General features: G+C 45.6%; 2 protein-coding genes across 5 annotated transcripts in view; both read left to right on the top strand.

Annotated features, from left to right (window-relative positions):
* Positions 1-9,978, top strand: part of ASPSCR1 (ASPSCR1 tether for SLC2A4, UBX domain containing) — a 37,645-nt gene extending 27,667 nt beyond the window's left edge. Inside the window, exons 14-17 of one of the 2 annotated variants that reach the window (XM_063409126.1) lie at positions 3,784-3,835; positions 4,545-4,614; positions 4,953-5,122; positions 6,468-9,978. In XM_063409126.1, coding sequence (XP_063265196.1) covers positions 3,784-3,835; positions 4,545-4,614; positions 4,953-5,122; positions 6,468-6,481 — 306 coding nt within the window. In that variant the 3' untranslated portion in view covers positions 6,482-9,978. The remainder of the gene's footprint in view (positions 1-3,783; positions 3,836-4,544; positions 4,615-4,952; positions 5,123-6,467) is intronic. The other variant, XM_063409127.1, reaches the window with a different exon arrangement.
* On the top strand, positions 6,569-22,689 carry LRRC45 (leucine rich repeat containing 45). 3 transcript variants are annotated; one of them, XM_063409122.1, is made up of 17 exons: positions 11,222-11,623; positions 12,217-12,278; positions 13,133-13,203; positions 13,523-13,701; positions 14,395-14,523; positions 15,125-15,237; positions 15,750-15,808; positions 15,923-16,000; positions 16,964-17,108; positions 17,398-17,475; positions 17,644-17,755; positions 17,925-17,995; positions 18,876-18,968; positions 19,548-19,640; positions 20,492-20,665; positions 20,757-20,904; positions 21,293-22,689. In XM_063409122.1, exons 1-17 carry the CDS (start codon positions 11,251-11,253, stop codon positions 21,487-21,489), a joined length of 2,175 nt encoding a protein of 724 aa, XP_063265192.1. In that variant the 5' UTR covers positions 11,222-11,250; the 3' UTR covers positions 21,490-22,689. The 3 variants fall into 3 exon arrangements, with proteins under 3 accessions (XP_063265195.1, XP_063265192.1, XP_063265194.1); XM_063409124.1 differs by having other exon boundaries at positions 11,223-11,623; positions 16,964-17,099; XM_063409125.1 differs by lacking the exons at positions 11,222-11,623; positions 12,217-12,278; positions 13,133-13,203 and adding an exon at positions 6,569-6,693.
* The last annotated feature ends 334 nt before the right edge of the window (positions 22,690-23,023 follow it).

The following is a 23,023-nucleotide window of genomic DNA, read 5'->3' as shown; positions in this document are numbered from 1 at the left end:
CCGTCCTGTGTGACCTTGAATAAGTTATCTCTTTAGGTCTCAGTTTTTCATCTGTATAAAAAAAGCAAAGCCCCCAAAAAATGAAACAAAAAAAGGAGACCCAGAAAATAAAACCAACCCACAAACTCAAAGTATTTTTATTTACATCGCATCTATATAATTGCACAATGGGACACCGTTTTCAGTTGGGTTTTTAGGTATTGGTGCAGTAAAACTGACTGTATGTTGTAAATACACCTTGCACAGTGTGATATGAACATTATGGTTCAATAGATTAATAGCATCTATTTCCCCAGTCAGAATGTGGCAGGTTTTTTTGGCTGGAAATCAAAGCAGCAAGGAAGAGAAATGCTGGGTGTTGGAGTGTAGTAACTGGCTGTTGGCTCAGTCCTATTGTAGTAATTCTCTGCATATAAGTGAGTGGAGCTTTTTGAATTACTTGTTTTGAACATCCTTTGATTCCCCTTTGGTCAATCTGGCAGGCTCAGTGTGATTCTAACAGTTCTCAAAATCTCTTCTCATTCACAGATGTTCTTGCAAGAGCTCTACACAGTGAAGAGCTGCAGAGTTGTTCTTCTGGGCACATTGGCAGATGCATTAGAACAACTGCAAACATTAGAGTAGCTGGCTTGAGGATACAGTTTTCAGGTGATAGTCTGCCTAGTGTTTGATCAGGGCATTCTTAGGTGTATGGAGAATGCTAAAGGCTTTGACTTTGGGCTCATATGTTTTCATGGGCAGAATCTACTAAAACCTCATCTTTATGCTGAGACAGTCCTTGGACAGTGGGATCATTCTACTGGCCTGCTTTTATATTTTAACGTGAAATTGCTGCTGATTTAAATACTTTCAGATTATAAAAAACTCTGGGACAGCATTAGGACCTGCCAGTGACTCTGTAGAGAATTCCCAGATGAGGTGTAGCTGGCTGCCTTCTGTGCTGCACCCTCAGGGAGTGCTGGGATTGGGGTGGTACTTGACAATTCCACACAAAGGAAGCTAGGCCAAGGGCTCTGTGCATGAGCCAATAGTCTGTTTGAATTGAAGAAAACGTATTGGATGGAGCTTTGGAAAAAGGGGACTCCATGTTGGCTGACCCCCAGGAAAGGATAGGGATGCAGGGAAAGGAGCCATGGGAAGGACGTTGCATTCTGTGTACTTGGGGGCTGCTGTCTAGCTCCTTTAAGTTTCTTTCAGTTAGGATTTTGAACTGAAACATTCGGACTGATGTTTTGCCAGCAGTGGGAAATGGTTGTGGACATGGATCTTGAAACTGTGAACTGTGGTTATTTGATGACCTGGGAGTAAATAGGGTAGGGGTTTATATTGGGGCACAGTCTGTCTGTGTGTTTGTTGGTTGAGTGAGTCTGTCTAGCTCTTGGTCTGTTTCTCACTCTCTTTCTCTCTTTGTGCCTCACACAGGCCCTGCCATGAATTTTCTCTGACCCCTTGGGGCCATTCCCACATGAGGCTTTGATGTGTGTGCCCAGAGCTTGATTGACAAGGAAGTTTCAGTGGCAACAGCAGGGAAACTAGGAGAAAAGGGCAGGGCTTTGAACTAAAGGGCTTTGAGTTCTGAGTTTCTGTGCTTACTTATCTCCTTCAGAATGTTAATTATTTACCAAGATAATTGGTCAGGAGGCAAAAAAAAAGAGAGGGGAGGTTATTAAAAAATTCCAACACTAACACACTACAAAAACCTCATTTTCCAACTTGCAGCTGGCATGAAAAGGATGTTGTGTGTAAAAGGGCTTGAGTGTATGTGTGTTGGGGGGGGGCTTTTTAAGGCACCCATTTCCTAAATAGACAAATGCTGTAGAAACATCAAAGCTCTTGTGAAAGTTTTTTCTGGCGTTTCTAAACCATGTCTGGTACTTTGTAATTAAAAAAGTTTATGGAGAGCTGTCTTTGTGACTGGAGCACAACCAGGCAACCCTGTTGATTGAGGAATGAAATGTTAAAAGGCCTAATAAATAATTATTTTGCTAAAGTGTCAGTTCAAGGATGTGAATTCGCCTGGATGCTTTAGCAGGAGCTGAGTCTTGGAGTAGAGTGATAAATGTCTCCTATTTCAGCCTGGTGTGATGTTGACTGTGCTGCATGTCTCCTATGGCCTCTGGATTAATGTCAAAAGAATGTGTAATACTGTATGCTCATCTGAAGCTTGTAGGCAAGGAGAGAGGTGAAGCTATTTCATTCTGCCTTCAGTTAATACAGTTTTATTAGTCTCCATATTAAGCAGCAGTCCACAGCCTCCTCTGTGAAGATCAGGGTTCTGTTGAGGTCTGGTAATTGCTGTGCTGGATTGGGTCCAAGGACCATCATTCCAGTATCCAGCTTGGGCTGATGGTGGCAACAGAGGTTCAAGAAAACTTCAGAGCAGTCAGTCTGCCCTGCACAGTTCCCAAGTACATATGAGCGATACCAAGCGGGGCAGTGACTTGCTTTTATCTCATTATTTATTTGTTGGATCAGTGTGACAAGTTTAGTGTTATTGTTTTGTCAGGGAAAACGTAGACCATGAATTAACATTTGCTGTACAGTTTCTGGCTATAGCAGTGCTTGCCTCTTCTACACCATGATGATTTGGCTTCTTTACTTGTCTCTTAGTACAAGGCTTCCTAAAAGCTTAACAGAGTTGTCTCAGCTAGTTATTCTTTGTGTGGTATTATACTGGCATATACTGCAGGTAATAAATATGATGGTTATTTTTTCAGAATCCTTTCTGGTACAGCTGGTTATTCCATATCATATTAATCTTCTGCATATCCAAATCTTTTAAAAATCGAAGCCTGAGCTTGCAGTAGTGTCTGTTTTTAGCATGAAATGTAATAACTTGGACTGTCTTGCTCTGTGTTTCCCTTGGGAACACTTGGATGCACCACTGGATGTGGTGGTGTAGAGCTTTGTAATGTATCACTGAGTTCTTTTGAAGATGTGGTCTGACACTGGGGTCACTGTAGGTGGCAGAGCAGCCTCCATAGGTAGGTCCGTCCTTTATACCTACAGGTGCATTTGTGATTCCTTAGCTGAACGGGGGTGTGGGAGTCCAGTTTCACAATTTCTCTGGTACCCAGAAAACGACCAAAAGAAAAGGGACATGCATCTGACATGTGGGGAGAGGTGGAGAGTCAAGGTTATTCAGCCTGGAAAAAAGATGCTCTAGGGGGTTTTGTCAATGTGTGTGAAAGAGATGGGAAACAGCAAGGGATAGGGTCCAAAGTTCTTAGCAGTGCCCTGGAAAAGGACAAGAGGAAATGGACACAAATTACAGGAAATTCCATTGAAATAAACAAACAAAAAAATAACCACCAAACCCACTGGATAGAAAAAAATGTTTGAATATGGCAATTATTCTGATAAGTAGGAGCTAGGAATTCAGGTTGGATTTATAAAAGGAAATACTTAACCCTGGAAAGGTGTTGAAACTAGATAAATTTAAAATCTAGCTATAGACAGGGTATAAATGTAATAAAATTATTTAGAATAGATTTTGGGAGGGCATAGGTGAATTTTTCTTCTCTTGGTGTCCTGCAGTGAGCACTTGCTGTATGAGGTCTCATCACCTGTTAGGAAGAACAGATCATAAAATTTTCCTCTATGTCTTACCCTTAGTGGCCTGTGCTCTGCACAAGTTTAAGTTTTCCTGAATTACAGATGGTTAGTGACCTTGGCTTGAACTCCACGAATTTGTCTATAGCTGTCTAACTTGCCTCTAATGTTCACAGTGAACTGTGAAAGTATCTACAGGCAGTGATACCTTTTTTCCCCCTTTTGCTGCAGGCTAAACTTTTTCCAACTGCTGTCATTCATTTTGGATCAGAGGAGTGCAGGGGTGAGTGCATTTCCTCTCTCCTTCAGCTGGCTGTATAGTTCCTGTAATAGACTCAGTGTTGCATCCTTACTTGTCAGAGTTCTTCTGTCAAAAGAAACTTAAGTCCTTAAGAATGCTGGTGAATGTCCCCATTATTACTGGCTAAAGCTCTTCAGATCTGGTTTGGTCAGTTAGCTTGAGCACAGATGTAGACATTGTACCTCTTTTATGGGATTTGATAGGCTGGAGAGTAGGCATTGTCTGCCATGGGATGAAGAATGATAGAAGAATGACTCTGTAAAGAAAAATCCTGTTGTTCAAAATGTTAAGTAGACAAATGTCTATGAAATGCTTTTGCAGAGCTCCTGTGGTAGTGGACTGGCTGAAGATGGTAGAACAGATCTGAATCTTTGGCTCTTTGACATCTTTGGTTTATGCTTAGAATCCCTGTTTCTCCCAGAGACCAAAGTATGCTCTGGCTTCAAAGAAAAGTTCCTTAGATGCAGTGAGCCCTGAAAGAAAATGTCAAGGTCTTGAGATCTGAATGATGAAATAGAACACCTCTGAGTCACAAAAGAAACTGGCATGGTTTATTAATGTCCTGTGTCATTTGGGTGAAGGTGATGTAGGTTTACTGTAGTACACAGCAGATATTTGAGAGCCATGTGATACTGTGGTGATTGATGTATCTATGTTACCAAATGAGTGATTTGGTTTCATTTCTAAACAGCTTGTTACCTGAAATCGGACCTGCTGAGCTCTGCAGTTTCTCCTTCTGCAGCTGATTTATTAGTAACCAGGTATGTAGGGTTTGAACAGAGTTGCAAATGCCTTAGTATTTCAGGAATGGGAGGCATGAAACAAGCCCATCTTACTACAAAGAAATGTGAAGATACTAGGACTTCCTTCTCTCCAGAGACAGTCATACTGGACTTCATAGCTTTGCAAGTCCTTTGCAAAGTAGGATTTCAGTGACTAAGATTTCAGATTAAGTAAATACTAGTGCTTCTGTCATGGAAAAAAAAGAGCTTTTTAAATCTAACTTTAAAAGTTTAAAGATGGTGGTGGTACAGGGGGCTATTATGAAAAATTAAGCTTAATTCTACTTGCTTATTTCCTTTCTCCAATGTTTGTCCAGATCATTAGTTTCTTCTGCTTCATCAACTTTAGCATCAGTGGCTCCATCTGAACCAGAAGTGAGAAGTGACAAAAAGACCATTGAGCAGCCAGAAGCAGCCAGCACTCAGGGAGCTCTGCAAGTATTTAGAAAGGCCCCTGGGAAAATACCCAAATGGCTGAAGCTTCCAGGTATCAATGGATCATAGGAGAGCTCTACACATTCTGAACTGCCCCAAAAGGCAGCCTCCTCTCTGTGCTGGATATTGACGGTATTGTTGCAGATGTCAGCTTATGCTTGCAGGACATTTGGTTCTCTGCTTGTCAGTCACAAGTTTGTTGGTGACTTGAACCTCAGCCTTCACTGGAGAAGTATCTGAATCCAGATTTTGAATACTGAGAAATCTGATGCCTAATCCATATGCTTTTAGCGTTTTTAACTGTGTTCTGAGCTTGATGTGCTGAGCTCTTATCTCTGCCAGTGTAGTTCAAATACTAATAGGCAGGTTATTCTACATAAAAAGGGCCCCATGTAATCTGTTAACTCTCTGGCATAACTCTCCTTTTGCTGCTGTAGTCTGTTTTGGTACTTACACTTCTCTTGAATTTTTTAGTTGGTCTTCCTTTTTTTAATCTTCACTGCAAGCTAATAGGGGTTTTCCATAATTCAGATTGCAACCAAGTGTCCATTATGGTTTTTTTCTTGTTTTATCCTGATCAGAAAACTGTGACCTTGTTTTTAGTCCCAGAACAAATGGCTTATATGTGTATTTTAGATGAGAATTTATACAGAATATGAAGTAATTATAAAAAGAATTCCTGAATTAAACAATTGGCAATATTCACTTTTTGATGCAGTGGCAAAGACAAGAGGAGTAGGAGGGAGAGGAAGAGAAAGAAAGGGACATTCAGTCTGCTCCCTTAATGGCAGCAAATCTAGTAATTCTTATATAGAGTGACCTGGCTAATTATGCCAAATGTTAACTTAATGAATGAGAATTTTAGTATTTGTTTCTGGAAGACAGTGTGGGGCTATCATTTTCAGCAAGCAGAGGGTAAGGTGTGAAGGCTGTGAACGGTGGGTCAGTGTGTTGCCCTGCTGTGGCTGGTCTGGTTTAGACTGGTGCTGAGATGCCGATGAAGTGGTAAACAGGATCTTCACTGTTTCCCATTTCTAGTATGTTTGAAGCATTGCATTTGAAATAGTTTTCTTTTCCAAGATTATCTGGATAAAGCACAAAAGATCATCTCATCTACCTGTGCAGGTTTCCCATTTAACAGCTATTATGAAAGGTTAATAATATGCTCTAAACTGCCTGTTAATAACATGGAGGTTTATTAGGATAACAGGAAGTTCCCTGCTCTGAAAACTATGATGTATTCACCATTTCATCTCCCCAAGTGTTCTCTTATGGTCCCCAATGCTGCCTGAGCACAGCAGTGACCAGAGCCCTCAGCCACCAGATCATGTTATTGAGAAATTAGTAAGTGATAATTACATGTTAAGTGTTTTAATGGTGCTATGTTTATTTTGTAGGTGGAAAGAGATGAAGGATCCTGGGCTGCTGGATCACTGCGCAGCTGTCAGCTGTGCCCTTTTCTCCACAAACTTACTAAGAATGTGTAAAATGTGTTGGTGGGCCTGGAGAGATCTAATCTGTATGAACATTAGTTATGGAAAGAGAATGGCTATTTGAGATACCAGTTGGACCTGCTGAAGGAATGGAGAGCCTGTTTGTGGTCTTTGTGACTACAGAAGCAAGGTTAGAGGCCAAATTTAAGGTTTCTTGCATGCAAATAATAAGAATAGAGAATTAAGGGGGGCATGATTCCTGTATACTTTCTGCAAACGACTTTGTTTTTATCCGTATTTTTAAATTCATATCTTCTCAGTTCCACCCTCAGAGATCACTTGAGTCTATCTGCCTGTATTCTAGCAGCAAGATACAATCTGGTTCAGCTTTACCTATAATTGTTAAGTGGTGCCTAGAACAAGACTTCTCTTTGCCTCTTAGTGATTAGGGTTAGTGCTGCTGATAAGTCTGGACATAGATAGCTGGAAAATGAATGAAGAGGAAGTACTTAAATTACTTAAACAAGTTCAGGTCAATGAACTTTCCTGTGAAGCACTCAGGCTGCTGCACTCGTATTGTGTTCAGTTGCCAGAATCTTGCTGACAAGCAACACAGGTGTCTGTTCATGGAATGCCTGTTGAGCTTGTTTCTGCCTTAAGCTCTAGTTTTATTTTCACTGTGTATAATTACCATCAGTAATTAGTTACAGCAAGGAAAAAACCATTCAGTTAAAGGGTCTTTTCAAATGACAGTTGATTGGTGGCCTGAGTATTCCCAGGGTAGCTGTGCTCTGCACCACAGTCAGTATACAGGGAAAAGGCCCAGTCCAGATTTTCATCTCCTGCAGACATCTTGGGGCAGGGATGAATATTGATTAGAATTGCCCTTACAGTGGAGATGAACTTTGTAGTGCCATGGCAGTCATGTGCTGGGTTTTATTTGAAGTCTTCTCCATGGATCACTGATCCATGAAGAGCTGGGGTTTTATGGTACAGTAATACCATGTTTTCCATTTTCCTTGTTTCCTCCCTGCTCTACGTGTGCATCTGCACAATTTGTAGATGTAATAAAGCAGAGTGGCCAGGGGGGCCCCTTTGGTCGGTCCCTTTGATAAGCTTCTTGCCCTGGCACTTGGTGTGTCTGTCAGTTCACAGGAAACTGCTCTCTTTTCAATAGGCCTGTCATGCCTTGTTCCCTTGCTCCCATTTTTTTCAACAAAGCCAAACGAGCTTTGTACCATCTGAATGAATTTCAGAGTGGCTAGAAAGGGCACCCTGGGTTCCTGGCACTTGTCATTGTCTCCCTGGCTGGCCAACATTTCCCTTCAGGTCTAATTACTTCCAAATGTTCACAGATGCTTTGAAGAAACTTGGAGGGAGGGGGAGGAATGAAAGAAAGGTGGAAAAGGAAGGAGATTCAAAGCAGAAGGAGTGCAGAATGCTTTAGCAAAAAGGGTGATTGATTTCTTATATGACACCCAAATGTAAACAGGGAACCTGTGTGGCCCCTGGCAGTGGGAATGTGAGAGCACTGTGCACAGCTCCTGTACTAAATCCTCCCTGTGGAAAGTAAGCCCTTCTGCCACTTGATAGGCTATAAAAGACATAACACAGCAAACCAAAGAACCAGTCAAATAATGTTTAGTTTATTACTGTTTAGTGGATCAAGTGTGGGCTGAGCCTACGCTACATAGGACTGTTGGTATCTTGGTTCAGGGTCTGTGTCAGGCTCATTCATGGTACACAAATCAGAGGTAGACAGTAGCTAGAGCTGCCTTGCTGAATTTATACAGGATATACTGCAGGGAAACCAGGACCTATTGCTAATGATAGGTGGTGAACTACTTGTGCTGGTGTTTTGGTTTCCAGGATTAGAATATGCAGAAGCAGTGTGGTTGGGAGGAAGTTGCAGTATGCCTTCAGATGTATCAGTCCTTAGTTTTTGAAGAGCACAGGTGAAATCAGGTGACATGAGGACAATCTGCATAACTGTTTTAATTATGTGAGTTTTTGTAAAGGGTTAGCACCATAAGTATCCCCTGCAAGTACTTGACATGGGAAAACAAGTTTAGGGACAGAAGCAGCAATATGAGTATTTCTGGGCCAGTTTCATGCATTTAAGTGTAGGGGCTTTACATTTCTGACTGTATTCCCTCAGGCAGTCCTGCCTATGCTTATCCCTTGTGTAACATAGCTGTGCATCAAACCCAGTTTAACCAAAAGAATGAAAAATTGCTACCTTCAATAGCTAGACAACAGGTCTTATTCCCCTTCCCTATACAGTTACTTCTAGCTACTGCTGCTGCCATTCAATTGCTGCTTTACTGTGGATGTCCACATGAGCAGTTCTCTTCTGTGTGTCAGGGAAGGGAACTTGAGCCTTTTTAGGGCAGCAACTTTGAGACTGCTGTTTCAGTAGGAGTCAGAGTGGAGGCAGAGATGACGATCTGAAATCTGGAAAAGGCAAGGAAGTAGGAGTGAATTCTTTAAGGGGGAGAGGACACCCCCACATTTAAAATGGTGGGCTCTTTACTAAGGTACTTGCTATAAGGATTCCTGCTTTTCCAAAGAACAGCACCTGCACGTACCTGATGAACTGGTTTTGTTTCATTATTACTTCTGCTATAGTAGCTGAACTCATCCCTGGGGTTTTAGGGCATTCAGAGGTAATATCACTTGCTTTTTGATTTTGCTATTGCCTTTTTTTTTTTCCCAATGGTTGTGGGGCTGAAGGCTGAACTAGGTCAGTTCCTTCATTGCATGTGTTGTACAGCTGAACAGTTGTCTCAGCTGAGAAGCTGCAGTGCTGAGGCCTGGGGACTGCTTAAGCTGGTACTGTCCCCAGAATGTGTACTAAAAGTGCAGTTTTTCTGAGGTTTCCAAGTGGTTGTTGTCTTGAGGGATGACCCCAATAGAAAAGGAGAGCTCACTGTTGCTGATACTGCAGCGAGCCAGCAGCAGGAGCAGCCCCGGAGCACGCCACCGTCAGCTGCGCTCCGTGCACGCAGCCGTGCATGTCCCAGCAAAGCCCGCTGGGTTGTGTGGCTCCTGCCCACATGTGTAAGGTTTCTTATTTCACAGTGGCCCCCCCGCTGCCAGAGGGGCCAGGCTGTCCCATGATGTGGGATTCTCACACATGCAGTTTGTTATTTTGTCCTTTTTTCTGTTGGTCCTACAAAGATTTAGGGAAGAGGGTGGGTGAGGGGGAAGCTGCAAGTCTTTGAAGCAACTTGACTTTTGATGAATTGCAGCAAAGAGCCTACACAAGGAAGGGAGACTTGTTTTCAGCTTACTGATGTTTCTTTGTGAGAACAAATTTATAGCAGAGGGGAAGCAGCCTCTGAGGAGAATATTGAATGGTTAAAAGGTTTCAAGCATTCTTTGATGTCACAGCCCTGGAGAAATACTGGAAGGTAGTGAAGGACAGACACTGTTTATTTATAAAATAAAGATCAGTTACCTGCTCTTGGCAAGAGCCTGTGACTAAGCTCCTGTTAATGACCTATTCATTAGAAAGGCTTGGAGCTGCCCCTGGAGTTGCTGTTACAGCTGCCTGCTTGAGGCAGTGAGAGCCTGAAGGCTGGATGGTATTTCCAGCCATTAAGTGTTTCCATGCATCTCTGTGAAGCAGCACCTCTTTCTCACGTTAGCTGATAAAGTAACAGCGTCTTATCATGTTGTGAAATACAGGAGTAAGGCAGCAAGATGAAAACCGGTTATGCACTCAGCTGAACAAAATAAGCCCATGGCAGCCTCTTCTCACAAACAGTATCTGACAGCATCGTTGCTTTGGGCTGTGTTGTGCTTGGTAAAGGAGAGAAGCAAAATGGCAGAGGAAGAAAAAGTTGAGACAGTCCCAGAGTGTCTCTGAGGCTGAGACACGTCAGGACTGTTTTGTGACATGTGCTTCAGGAGGCCTCTAGAAATCCAGAAGCTGTAAAGAAAGAGCAGCAAGAAAGTCAGGACAGAGGCTAGGTTCTCAAAACAGCTCCCAAAAGGATGAGGATTGGACTCTTTCCATGCAGTTCAGGGCCCACAGTAACATACCAGCTGTGGCAACACTTTCTCCAGCTGTTCAGTATCCACCTTCTTCAGATCCTCTGCCTGAGCCTGCCGAGCTGCCCGTGCTGCCGCTTCTGCAGCCCAAGTGAAAGAAAGGGAAGGGCAGTGAGAGGGGTCTGGGAGCTGTCACCTAGGGCGTCTCGTCCAGGGCGCCGGGCTGCTGTCCTGGGAGGGAGGGAGGTGGCCCTGCGCCCCGGATGAGCCCGGGAAGCTGGGTCAGGACTCCCTCCAGCTGTGCAGGAGGCAGCAGAGCTGAAGCAGGACGGGAGCAGTCGGAGGCTGGCCAGGTGCTCGGGGAGGAGCCGGGAGCCCATCGCTCTAAGGCTGGGCCGGGGGGTGGCCCTGCGCGCTCACCTCGGACGAAGACCTTCAGCAACTCGGCCATCAGCAGCTGCGCATCAGCGTTAACTGCAACGACAAGGCGGTTAAGGGAGGCGGGAGCTCGGCCCGAACCGCCCGAACCCGCCCGCCGCCGCCACCGCCGCCGCCGCCGCCGCCGCCGCCGCCGCGGTACCTCGGGTCCTCCCGTCTCGGAAATGGAGGCGGAGAAGCCGATCCACGGTCTCCTGCACGGAGAGAGGAACGGATGAGCGGGGCCGGGGCCGCGCCCGCCGCCCGGGGCAGCGCCCCCGCCCGAAGCGGCCGCACCTTCCTGAAGCCGCCGGCGCGGCCGCCGCGCTCCTCCATGGCCCGCGCGCTGCCGGGGCCGCCTCCCGGGGGCGCGCGGCGGGCGGGCACGCGCGCGGGCAGGGAGCAGTTCCGGGGCACGCGCGCGGGCAGGGAGCAGTTCCGGGGCACGCGCGCGGGCAGGGAGCAGTTCCGGGGCGCGGCCATGGAGCAGTTCGGGCGCGACTACGCGCGGCTCTGCGCGGCGGCGGGCGCTGCCCCGCAGGAGGCCGTGCTGCGGCGCCTGCGGGAGCCCGACGGGGCGCGGGGCCGCCTGGACCTGGCGGCGCAGAGCCTCTCGCTGCAGACGTGCAGCGCGCTGGGCCGGCTGCTGCCCGGTGCTGCGCCCTTCGTCGCGCTGGCGCTCGGCGACTGCGGCCTTAGCGAGGAAGGTGCGCGCTCGGCCTGGGGGCCGCCCGAAGCCCCGCTGCCCGCTCGGGCTGGGCCGGCGGGCCCGCTCTCCCTCCGGCGGCGGGCGAGGCGCGGCGGTGGGGCGGGAGGGCGCTCGTGTTTGAGGCCGGCGAAGGGGCCCGGTCCGTGTCCGTGCGGGGGTCCCGCACCCCTGGGTTCTCCCCTCAGGCGGCGAGGGCAGCTCTGCCTTTGTTGGCCGCGGACAGACGGGACCGTCCGGCTGGTTGAGGAGGCCGGCAGTGAGGGGGCTCCGTCGGCAGCACATCAGTGTCCGCAGAGCCTGTCTAGACGTGGGCTTTTTTTAGGGCTGAATCAGGTACATGCACAAACTGACATCTGAACATGTAGTTCTCTGCCCGGACGTATTTTTGAGACTCTATAAGCAGTCTCCTGCCCTGAAAGCTCAGGCTCATGCTTTCTAGCAGCAGTGGCAGTTTATCAAGTAATTTGTTTATCGCAGCCTAGTCCACTGAGCTAGCTGTTAAACAGGGTGGGTGATACGCTGGGATGATATGCTGCCGATTCAGGCAGAGAGTTTTGCAGATGAAATAAACAGCTTTTTTGTTCTACTCAGGTGTAAGACTTTTGTTGCATGGTCTTTGCTCCAACACCACAGTCAAATCTTTGGATCTGAAGGTGAGTCTCTTTGAATAGAATTAAAAGTGTTCTGTGGTGAAGTAGGAAAAAGGAGCATAAGCTTAATCAGAAATAGAACTGGACAGTCCTGGTGCAGGATTATTCAACAAGATGCATACTTCTGTAAGGTTTTTGTTCTCAGATGACTCATTCTCTCACTCTTTAACAACATGTCACAATTTTTTGAACTTTGTAGATTATCCTTTTTTATTCAGTTGGTCTATTTTATACCTTTTGTCAGTTGCTGCTGGGGCAGATGAGGCATATGTAGGTTTTTGGGTGGGATTTCTGTATTGATCAGTGAGTTACTAGCTGTTCAACTTGTGTTTCTGCCTTTTGACTAGCCTGGGCTTTGAACTAAGCATCTGCCTTCAGATGTGGTTGTCTCTCTACTGAGAGTGACTTTCTGTCTGTATTCCTCTGGCGTACAGCTATTCCCTTGAATTTACAGTCACGAACAGCATCAGTCACAAACTGCATCATAACTTTCTTTCTTATTTGTGCCATTGTTAACAGAGCCCTTCTTAATGAAGTGTGGTAAAATAGTTCCGCGTATCTGGAATTGCCGTTTTCTGTCCCATTGTGGCCCATGCTGATCCTGTGCTATTTTGTGATTTTTGCAAGCTCTCAGTCATGGTGCCCTCATAAGAGCAGTGCTGCCTATGGTTCCTTTGTTCTTCCAGGGTCTTTCATTTTGTGGAAGGCTGACTGATACAAATATTGAAACAAATATTGATTGGACATCTTTGCCCAACTGAAGTTGGCATTACAGCTGGGATGCATCTGGTGGTGTTTGTGGTCTAGGTGGACTGGGACAGGCTTCGCCTCCTGATCACCTGGGGCTTCTGTTTCAGGGAAATAACCTGCGAAGCATGGGAGCTGAGGCTTTGGGAAAACTTCTTAGGCAGAACAAATCCATCAGGAGGTAAAAAATTGTATCTACCTCTCTTTGTGCTATTCCTGCTGGATGGAGCACAACATTTGAAAAGGGTTGAGGGTGTTTTTTGTTGGGGTAGGAGGAATTCCAAATGGTGCAATTTCTTGTGAGGGGTGGGACAGGCAAAGGCATGAAGACTGTAGGTGCTCTTTTGGAGGATGCTGGGCCCTGGCAGCATCCTGCTCTCTGAAACAAGTCCACTCACAGAGCTGGGTGTTTCACTGGGTATACTGTGATCCACGTGTCATTCAAGTTCACACAGCTGTCCATTTACTCCACAAGTGTCAATCCTGTCTGCTTTCCCTAGCTTAACCTTAGAGTGGAACAGCCTCGGCATGTGGGAGGAGGGCTTCTCCTTTTTCTGCCAAGGACTGAGAGCAAACAACTTTCTTCAGCATCTGGATCTGCGCAATAACCAGATTAACCATCAAGGGGCCGGAGAGCTGGCTGTGGCCCTGACACAAAATACCAGCCTTCAGGAGCTGGGTAAGAGTTCTTTGCCCAAGTATGCATATATGCCTGCAAACATACGTGTATCTTCAGGTTTCTTGCCTCAATTTCTTCCAACTGGTTGGTGTTATTCCCAGTTCCTGTCAATCTGGAGTGCTTTGCTGGCTTTGTACAGGGAGAGGTCACAACCCCATGGCCTTTGGAGAGTGGGAACTGAAATTGGAATCTCTGGAACCAAACCTGCAGGTGAAGAATTGTGTACTTGGAGAAGAACAGTCTTTAGAGGAGGAGGACATGTTTTCATTCCTGTTTATTGTTGCTGTTGGCCTGCCTCATGACAGACTCTTAATTCACACTTGCTTTGTCCTTATATGGAATTTTGCTGGAATTTCCTTCAGGAGAATGTGGCTTTTGTTGCCAGTTCTTTCTCATCCACAGATTCTGTCTGTGGAAGGAAGGCTCCTGAGAGCCAAATGTGAGATACAAACTTGTGTATAGTTTCAATTGTCATGGTTTCCTGCAGTTTACTAAAGATTTAGCCTTGCTTTTCCTGCTTTGCCACTTTCTCTCCCTGTCATTCATCTTGAAAGGGGTCACGTGTGCTTGTGCTAAGACCATCTGGGATAAGTTAACTGTGCTTGTAAATATATAAAGAGCATGGGTTCTCTTGAGCCCTGGATTTTTCAGCAGATATGTGACTACCATGATGAAAATTTGCTTTCTGTGCAGATTTGCGATGGAATAACGTTGGGCTTCTGGGTGGCCGAGCTTTGCTGAACTGCTTGCATAGCAACAAGTCCCTGAAGAGGCTTGAGCTGGCAGGGAACAATGTTCCTGGTGACATCCTGAAAGCTGTGGGTAAGTATGATGTGTGTACAGTAATGAATCACTTAACTCCTTTCCCAGTCCAGCACTTGGGGAATATAGGATACTTGCTGCTCCAGAAGAGAGCTAACCCTCTTTCCCTCCCTTTCTCAATAGCATTTCCACGCTGCCCTATGTCTCCTCTTCTTGTCCTTTAGTGAGGGTGAGTCAAGTTGGAAGTGTCACCTTCACCAGCTAAAGCAAAAAAAAAAAATTTTTGATTGAGTTATTAGAGATTGCTCTGCCATGTGAATGTGGGAGAACTTGAGACTTTTGCTCACTGTTTGCCTCTGACGAGCCAAGTTTTGATGTGGCTTACGCAGCACATCCTGTGTCGTTGTCCTGCCTGTAGCAGAGTTGAACAGCTTTCCTGAGGCTGGGTGTTGATTACCCTATACACACTGCTCTCTTTGATCCCATGCCACCTTGTGATGTAAGGTGGGACTCTGTTCTATACACGGGCCAGCCTGAGAAGGACAACTGTCCTGGTTCTTCTGATAGCCAGTAGTCATCCTGAGTGCTGTCTCTTCCAGAAATGCTTGCTATTCTGTTGCTTTAGAAACTTGTGCATGTTCTCCTGCTCTCTCTGCATCAGAACAAGCCTTGGATCACAACCAAGATCGTGAGGTTATCCTAAGTGAGGCTCAGAACCAAGTGAACATCCTCAGCAAGGAGGTTTTGAGTCTGAAGGATGAGAAGAACAAGCAGGTCAGCAGATGTTGGTAGTTCAAATGGGGTAACTGGAATCCTTTGCTTTCCCTTGAGGTCCCCACAGAACACTCAGTGGCAGTGGTATTGTGCAGCAGAAGTTGCATGTGCGTTTTTATGGGCTGCACACAGCATGGTTTAGTACATTGAGTCCATCTGAGCTAAGTTGCCCAGGAGTCAAGTGACAGTATGAGTGTGCTGAACATATTCGCTCTGGATGCTGGAGGAGTTTTGGTTGTTTGTATTTTCATTTCTTCTTTTGTGATTGGTTTGATATTTTCCAAGTGGTGTAAAGCTAGAGATCTGTTTTTCCATCTGACACCTCAAGATACACAATCCCTATAGCTGATTACATTATTTAGATGTGCTAATAAAACAATTAGACTTCCAGTCTACTTCCAGTAGAATGGCTTGACATGTGTTCAGCTGTTGCTGGGAAGAGAAGGATGAGAAATGTAAAGGTTTGTAGCTGACGCAGTTAATTTTCTCACTAAATTTTGCCTTGCTCACAGTTCATGGATTTTGTGGATGCTGTAGACAAGCAGAAAGAAGAAAGAGCCAGGAGTGCAAAGTGAGTTAGATTTCTAAATTTTTCTGCTCTTTGATGGCAGAATTGAGTACTCTCTATTTCCTGGCAGAAATTACCCACCTTTTTTTTTTTTCATTTTTTCTCTCCCAAATGCAGAATGTCTGCAGCACGAGTCAGCCAGCTGCAGGAAGCATTGGATGAACAGTACTCCATTATGAATTCACTGAAAACCAAGTATGGAGGAGGAAAGCCTTTGTCTTCTTACTGTTGTGCTGTATAAGCAGTGCCAAGTAGAGATTCTAAGAAGGGGGATAATCTTGTAGGGTAGCTGGATTACTGTTTTGGTTAGTTCTGCAGTAATATCCAGAAATTAGAGTCAGATCAAGCCTTTGAGTTTGCCACACTAGGTACTTAGCCTGCTTTTAAGTAAAATTACAGTGCATTGGTGTAAGAGCAAGCGAATTGCAGAAGGTGGGAAGAAAGAAAAAGGATTGTGCAGATGAGATTGGGGCATGTTCCTTGCATGGTTTATAGCCTGGCAGGAATTTCTACCTGCTTCCCCCAGCAGCTGACAGTGTTCTCTGGGAACTGCTGCAGGTATGGAGGAGCCTGGCTTGGGAACAATGAGGAAGAGGAATAAAAGAAGTGTTCCCGAGCAAAAGAAAAAAACAAAAGAAGTGTTAGGTTATGCAGAGCCATATGCACATGGCCGTGGTTTGACTTCAAACACTGCTGAGCCTGCCTAGTTTAGTTCTACCAGGTAAAGGCAGTGTTATTATGCCATGCAGTGATGTGGACATGTCCCTCTTGGACAGAACAAGCAAATTGCTTCTGCTACCCACATTTAAAATCCTGTCTCTAATTTTCAACAGCTTTGCAGTGACAAAAAATGGCCAGCTTTGTTCTGTGGGAGCAGGCAAATCCTGGACAGGTCTGGGTGGGGAAAATGCCTCGTGGAAGACAATGCAGGGCAAATGCAATGGGCAACAGAACACTGGCCCTGAGAAGTCCCAGGTCACTGCAGATGCTGCTGTGTAGAGAGGTCAGTGGTGTCCTTTTCCCAAAAGCAAAAACTGTATCATTTAAGTAGCGTGATTTCATCTACTGCAAGATGGACATTAGGCATACCAGGTGTCATAGAGAGCTTACTGCAGTGTCTGCCTTGGAAAAGACTCCATAAAGTGCTTTTCTTTATAGGCTGCAGATGACTGAAGCTGCCCTGGCTCTGTCTGAGCAGAAGGTGCACAGCTTGGGAGAGCTGCTAAATGCTATGAAACAAGAACAAAACTGTATGGCTGAGTGCCACTTCAGGGAGCTCCAGCAACAAAAACAGGTGAGCTGGGTAAGTCCTAGTTATGTTTGAGAGCAGGGCTATAGATTATAACTGATTTGTGTAGATTTGAGGAATGCTGGATGGAATAGGGAAGAATGATTTTTACCACTACTGGTTTAACTGAAGCCACCACAACAAAAATTCTTGTGTAAACTAGATAGATAGTTGTCAGGTATGAAGAGGAGCTCTGGTTTTTATGTTGTAGGTTGGATTTAGCTGGGTGTGATGTTGGTCGGCATAGGTTGGTAGTGCAAGAACTAGAGGGAGTACAGGTTTTTAATTTTGATCCTGTTTGCAGGAAGGTGCTGATCGGGAAGGCAGGCTTTTGCATGACTTGTCTGCTGCCAGTGAGAAAAATCTGCTGCTGAGAAACCAGGTAGGAAGCCAAATCCAAGTCTGAGAAGTGGCACTTGAACATGTATCTGCTCCATATATATGGTCTCTACTTTGATCCTTGGTCGGATGTCTCTTCATTGTCCTGTACAGGCAACTTTCTCTGCTAATAGGAAAAGAAAACCTTTGTGGTGGTAATTTCCTTGTGTAGGTGAATGAGTTGGAGAGGAAGTGCAAAGTTCAGCAGGACCAGCTGTTCCAGGTAAAACAAGACTTGACCAACACAACAGCAGAGCTGAAGCTGCGGGCTGTGGAGGCTGAAGGTAAGTGGAGGGGTAGAAAGAGCTCGTGGACACCTGTGGTTGGGATCGTTGTTCCTGAGTCAACAGCACAGGCAGCCAAGGAGAAAGGGTTGGCAGAATGTGAAAAAGTATGAATACAGCTGTGTGGCAGGAATGCCAGAATTGTGGTATATCTGCTTTTAATCTGCAGAACGTCTGGAAATGGAGAAGAGAAGATTTAAACAAAGCCTTGAAGATATGGAATCCCTTCGGATAAAAGAGGTAAGAATGGGGTTTCTGCAGCATCCTGGTTAGTCTTTCTTTGGTCCTGACATACATCAAGACTGGAGGTCATTGTCTGCTGTCATGTGCTCTTAAAAAAGTTAAAAAGTTAGTGGACTCAGATTTATTGTGGGAATAATGGGCCATTTCCTCAAGCAAAGCCTGACAGAAGAGATCACAAGTAAGCTACCAGCTAGTGAGATTTTCTAGCTTTCAAGTGTATGGGCCAGAGTGGTATGTGATGCTACAACAGACGCTGGGAGGCTGGCCTTTGTGTCTGTGCACAGAGGTAATTACAAATCAGGAGTATTTGCCCGCTTCTGAAATAAATACATTTTAATGTTTTAATTGCTTTTACACAAGCAGCCCTTTAACGGGGCTCAGCATGCTAGTTCCTTCTTTATTATGTTTCAAAGGGGATTATGTCTGAGTGTGGATAGGCCAACAGACTACAACCAATTCTCTTTGCAGTGTTTACTGAGGTTTGAAATCTCTCCAAAATAAAATTATACTAATAGAGTTCTCTGAAGATACTGAAATCTTTTAAGAAAAGACACAGGCCAGAAAGATTTTACCAACATTACAACTAGAAAACAAATCTGTTATGTTTTGTACCACTTGACAATGAGAGCTTGGACTGTATCTTCCTTGTGGCCTGGGAAGGATCTCTGTCTAAAAATTACCAGTTTCTAGAGGGTAGATTCTATCTGTATTACAGTTTCCTAGTGGAATTCTGGGAGAGGTAAGAATTTTTCTTTGCTGGTAGGTGGGTCAGTGAGAGGATGCTTCACTATTGTGACAAGTAGTCCTGCTGCTTGCTGTGCCTGGAGATGGGAATGGTTTTCTGTCACTTGCTTAAATGGTTTCTGCTGCTTTGCAGGTGGGTCGCATGACACAGCACATGGAGGCCAGTGAACGTTCAATGCACAACAGGATCCAGAGTCTGGAGGCCATCAGGATATCTCTGGAGGAGGTGAGAAAAAGTGCTCTAGGCACGTTTGAACACTTATATAGCAGTGCACAGAGAAAGCTGCCGGGAAAGCTCTGTGGAGTCTCCCACTGCAGACCTTTGTAAAGGTTGTCATGTGCTTAAGGAAGAACAGAAAACAGCAGTATATCAGCTAAAATTATTGTTACTGCTTTGGACTAAGGAAGAAGATTTCAAGGAGAAACTCGTAAATTCAGGTTGGACAAAAATAAGGATTCCATTGGACATGGTTAGAGCCTTACTAAGATCTGACTTCACAGGTTTCTCATGTTGTCACAAGTAGCATAGCATGTTTATCCATATCTATTTCCCCAGCTACTCCTCTTTCCTGCTCCCTTCTTTTGGAAAGCTTTAACCAATACCAAGCCCTCATATAACTGAAATTCACATTGAATTTAGGTAACAGTCTTGAAGTGAGGAAAGGTTTGTCATCTTTCTTTGCTTTTGCTGCCCCTGAGTGAGAACATATCATAGCCTATGACTGGAAGCTGCTGGTGTTTTCTGGTCAGTGTTGCAGCAATACAGCTTCTCTGTCTGGAATGATTTTCCATGTTTCTGTGGCAGGAGCTGAGCCAAGTCAAAGCAGCTGCACTAACTGAGCGAGGACAGGCAGAGGAGGAGTTAATAAAAGTCCGGAGTCAGGCACGCTTGGAGGAGGTAAAGACAAGACCTGTCTGTGGGCCTGCCCCTGTGGGAAGAAAATGGTTTGGCTACCTAGTCTATGTTTTAGTCTTGGGGAGCTGTTAAGGAACTCATCTCTGGGTTTCACTGACCCACAAATTGTGTGATTGCTGACGAAGGAGCCCTGAAAAGACTAATTTCAATTGTCTTCAGTAGTAACAGAACTGATCTGGATATTGTTGTGCCAGATTTAGTTGCCAACATCTGAAACCAATGGCCAGATGTTGATCCTTCTTTTTAATGGCAGCTTTCATGGGGTGCACCTGTTTCTCTAACTCTGAGAAATTTCTTCAGGTGGCTATTGCTGCTAGATAAATAAAGTCATTGTAGTATTGAACTCTGTAAAAATGGCAATAAAGTTTAATATCCTGTGAAAGAGAACAAGAGATGAGGAAAATACACAAAAATATTAGAATATTTACTTACTTGTAACATCACAAAAGAAAATGTCTCACTGAGTTACAGACGTACAAATCTGATGTGTGAGACCCAGCAGTGCTTAGCTTCATGCAGTGATGCTGCCACTTGTGGTATGGAGGACGTGAAAGTAGAGCATTAGTTGTAAACACGGGCAGTGGCATTGATGCATCTGCCAAGGACCTCTCTGTGTTTCTCAGCTGAGTGTTTCAGTGTCTGTCAGTGTCCTCCCTGGCAAGAGGAAACAGCTTGGAGTCACTCCTGAGTGCAAGGAGCAGGGCTGTGTCCTGTGCTTGTCATTGCCAGTTGAGTGCGTAAAGGATTCACTGTATTAGGAACAAAGAGGGGAGAATCTCTTCACAGGAATGAAGTGAGACTGTTTAATTTTGATTTTCCTTTGTGTCTTACAGCAGCAACGACTAGAACACTTAGAAAAGAAGCTGCAGCTGATGACTGAGTCAAGGGATGAAGCTCAGAACTGCTGCCTTAAGCAAAAAGAAATGGTTGTTGAGGCCCAGGCCAAAGCCAAACAGTTGAGCCTGTATGCTGATGGACTCAGGAGGAGGCTGGATGAACTTCAGCAGGTATTTGGACTGGAGTAGAGATAGTCACCACAGGGCTAGAACAAGTTGCTGAAGTTGTTTGGTTGTTCATGGATTTGTCTTTGTGTGTCAGGACCTGGACAGTAAGGAAGAGGAGAAAGTGACAGAGCTAAATAAGGTGAAAGTGGAATTACAGGAACAGATTGGGCACCTGGAGGCTGAACGCACAGCCCAGGATGGGCTAAGAGAGAAGATTTCAGCTCTGGAAAGACAGCTAAAAGGTGATGGATCCTTTCATGCTTCTCAGATAGTAACACTGAGTTACTCTGCATTGGGCCTGGAACTGAGATGTGCTTACAGGTAGTGACAGCAAGTGCTTCCTGCTTGTGTATACACCTATGAGTTGTATTCTCTGTCCACATGTATTTACAGGGATTCCTGACCTCATTTTATAGAGACCAAGACTCAGATGACCACCCAAAGCTGCACAGCAAGCAAAATGTTCAGATTTCCTGCACAGTGAAGAGTGCATGCTGTCTGTGCAAAACCTTTCGTGTTGTCTCATGCAGCTTCTCTTGTGTGCTTGTTGACCATACCACTCCCATTGCCTTTGGTCTTTCCTTATTTATTCTGGGGATACCTTGATGTTCTTATGCTGCTTTTTCACAGCCCTATCCAGTAATCACCGTGAAGCACTGCTGGACAAGGAGGGTGAGATCTCTCTGCTGCTGGAGAAGCTGAGGATGAAGGAGGCTGAGATCTCCAGGATGAGGGAAGAGGAGGCCCAGCGCGCAAGTTTCTTGCAGAATGCCATCATGGCATATGTGCAGGGATCTCCCTTGGGAACCCACACTTCTAGGAAATGAGTGTGGCTTAATGGATCCAAATACCTGCTGTCAGGGAAAGAGTGAGCAACTCAGGTACAACTCCTTCTTAAATCGGACAAGTTTTGTCAGAGTGGGGTGACACAAAGGCTCGGAAACAGACAAAGACTCTTACTGTTCAGAAATCTTACTCCTGATGGCATAAGGGAGAGGCGGAAACAACCATCCAGGCCTGTGGGTCCGAGTCCCCGATGTGGAGCCCCCTCCCCTGCACTGCCGCAGCCTATTGGTACAGCGAGTTACTGTTACTGGGGAAGCTTGTATGTTCCCTGGCAGGGTCCTGCCACAGCATTTGTTGGGATGCCAGGACTGTTCACAGAGAAACATGAGAAAAAGCTGCAGGAGTGTTTACAGTTCCCTATGGGCCGGAGCAATTTGCCTTGCTAGTGGGATCTTGCAACTGCTGGAAACGCCAGATATTACCCACCTGTGCTTTTTTTTACACAGTGTTTACAGACAGAAGCAGAGTCTGATGGGGCCCTCTCTGGCCTGTTTACCCACCTGCTGTGGCTCTGGCTGTATTGGTGGGCAGTAGATACACATTCCAAATGGACAGAGACAGCTGTACCCAGGGGCTTCGGGTGCAGTGCTGTCCATGTCCCTGTGGGACAGCTGGGCTTGGGCAGTGGTTCTACTTCTGCGACGAGAGGCAGGGAAAGGGTGAGAGGATGATTGGCTATTAACATCTGTGCTTCTTCACTGTGAACTGCAGCCCTTAACTGTAGGTGTTGTGGCCAGTATTGCTACAGGATTTAGTTTCACTAATACAAATGGCAAAACTGTTCTCCTGAGGCTCAGGCTCCTAGAACTGAGTGCCGTGGCCTTAACCTGGAGAGGAGCGATGCTTCTGGTGTGACACCAGGGAGTTGCTTCTCAGAGCACAAAGGGGAGGAGGTGGTTCCTCTCCTGACAGCACAAGTCCTTGCATGACCTGGAGAAAAGGAAGCGGGGTTACGAGAGTCTGAATAGGAGAAAGCAAGACCTGTTGTCAGGTCAGCCATACTGAGCCCTGAGGGAGCTCTTCCTGTGAGTCTGGGGTGGGAACATATCTTGGAGTACATATTTTAAGAGACGCCTGGCAGATGAAAGTCTCTGTGTAGACTGCTTGCTTTGTGCTCATGATTTTTATATTGGGTTTTGCTCTGCTTAATAAAGAACTTTTGCATTTTGCCATTAACACTGGACAGTGGCAGATCTGATGTTTGGCTGATGTGGAGAGTGGGACCTTTTGCTGTCTTGCTCTTGTGAAGACCCTGTCAGCCTGTCCTGGAGCTAAAAGGCTGTTACAGGTGGATAAGATGGGCATGGTTTTGCTTTTGGACTAAGATAAAAGCAAAGAAGCTGGGAAGCTGTTCCCTAGTCATAATAAGCAGAATCTGTGGCTGATGGGCAGCACTGCAGACCCACAGCTAAGGGAAAAGCAGACTGTTGCTTTCAGACGGGGCCACTACTGTGGGCACCTCTGTTCGTAGCAGGGTACCTTGGGGAGCTGGGCGAAGCCAAAAGCCATCTTCCG

This window comes from Prinia subflava, chromosome 12 (assembly GCF_021018805.1).
Source record: "Prinia subflava isolate CZ2003 ecotype Zambia chromosome 12, Cam_Psub_1.2, whole genome shotgun sequence".
NCBI classification, from domain to species: domain Eukaryota; kingdom Metazoa; phylum Chordata; class Aves; order Passeriformes; family Cisticolidae; genus Prinia; species Prinia subflava.
Note: the sequence above shows the minus strand (reverse complement) of the source record. Positions and strands in the feature narration are given on the sequence as shown.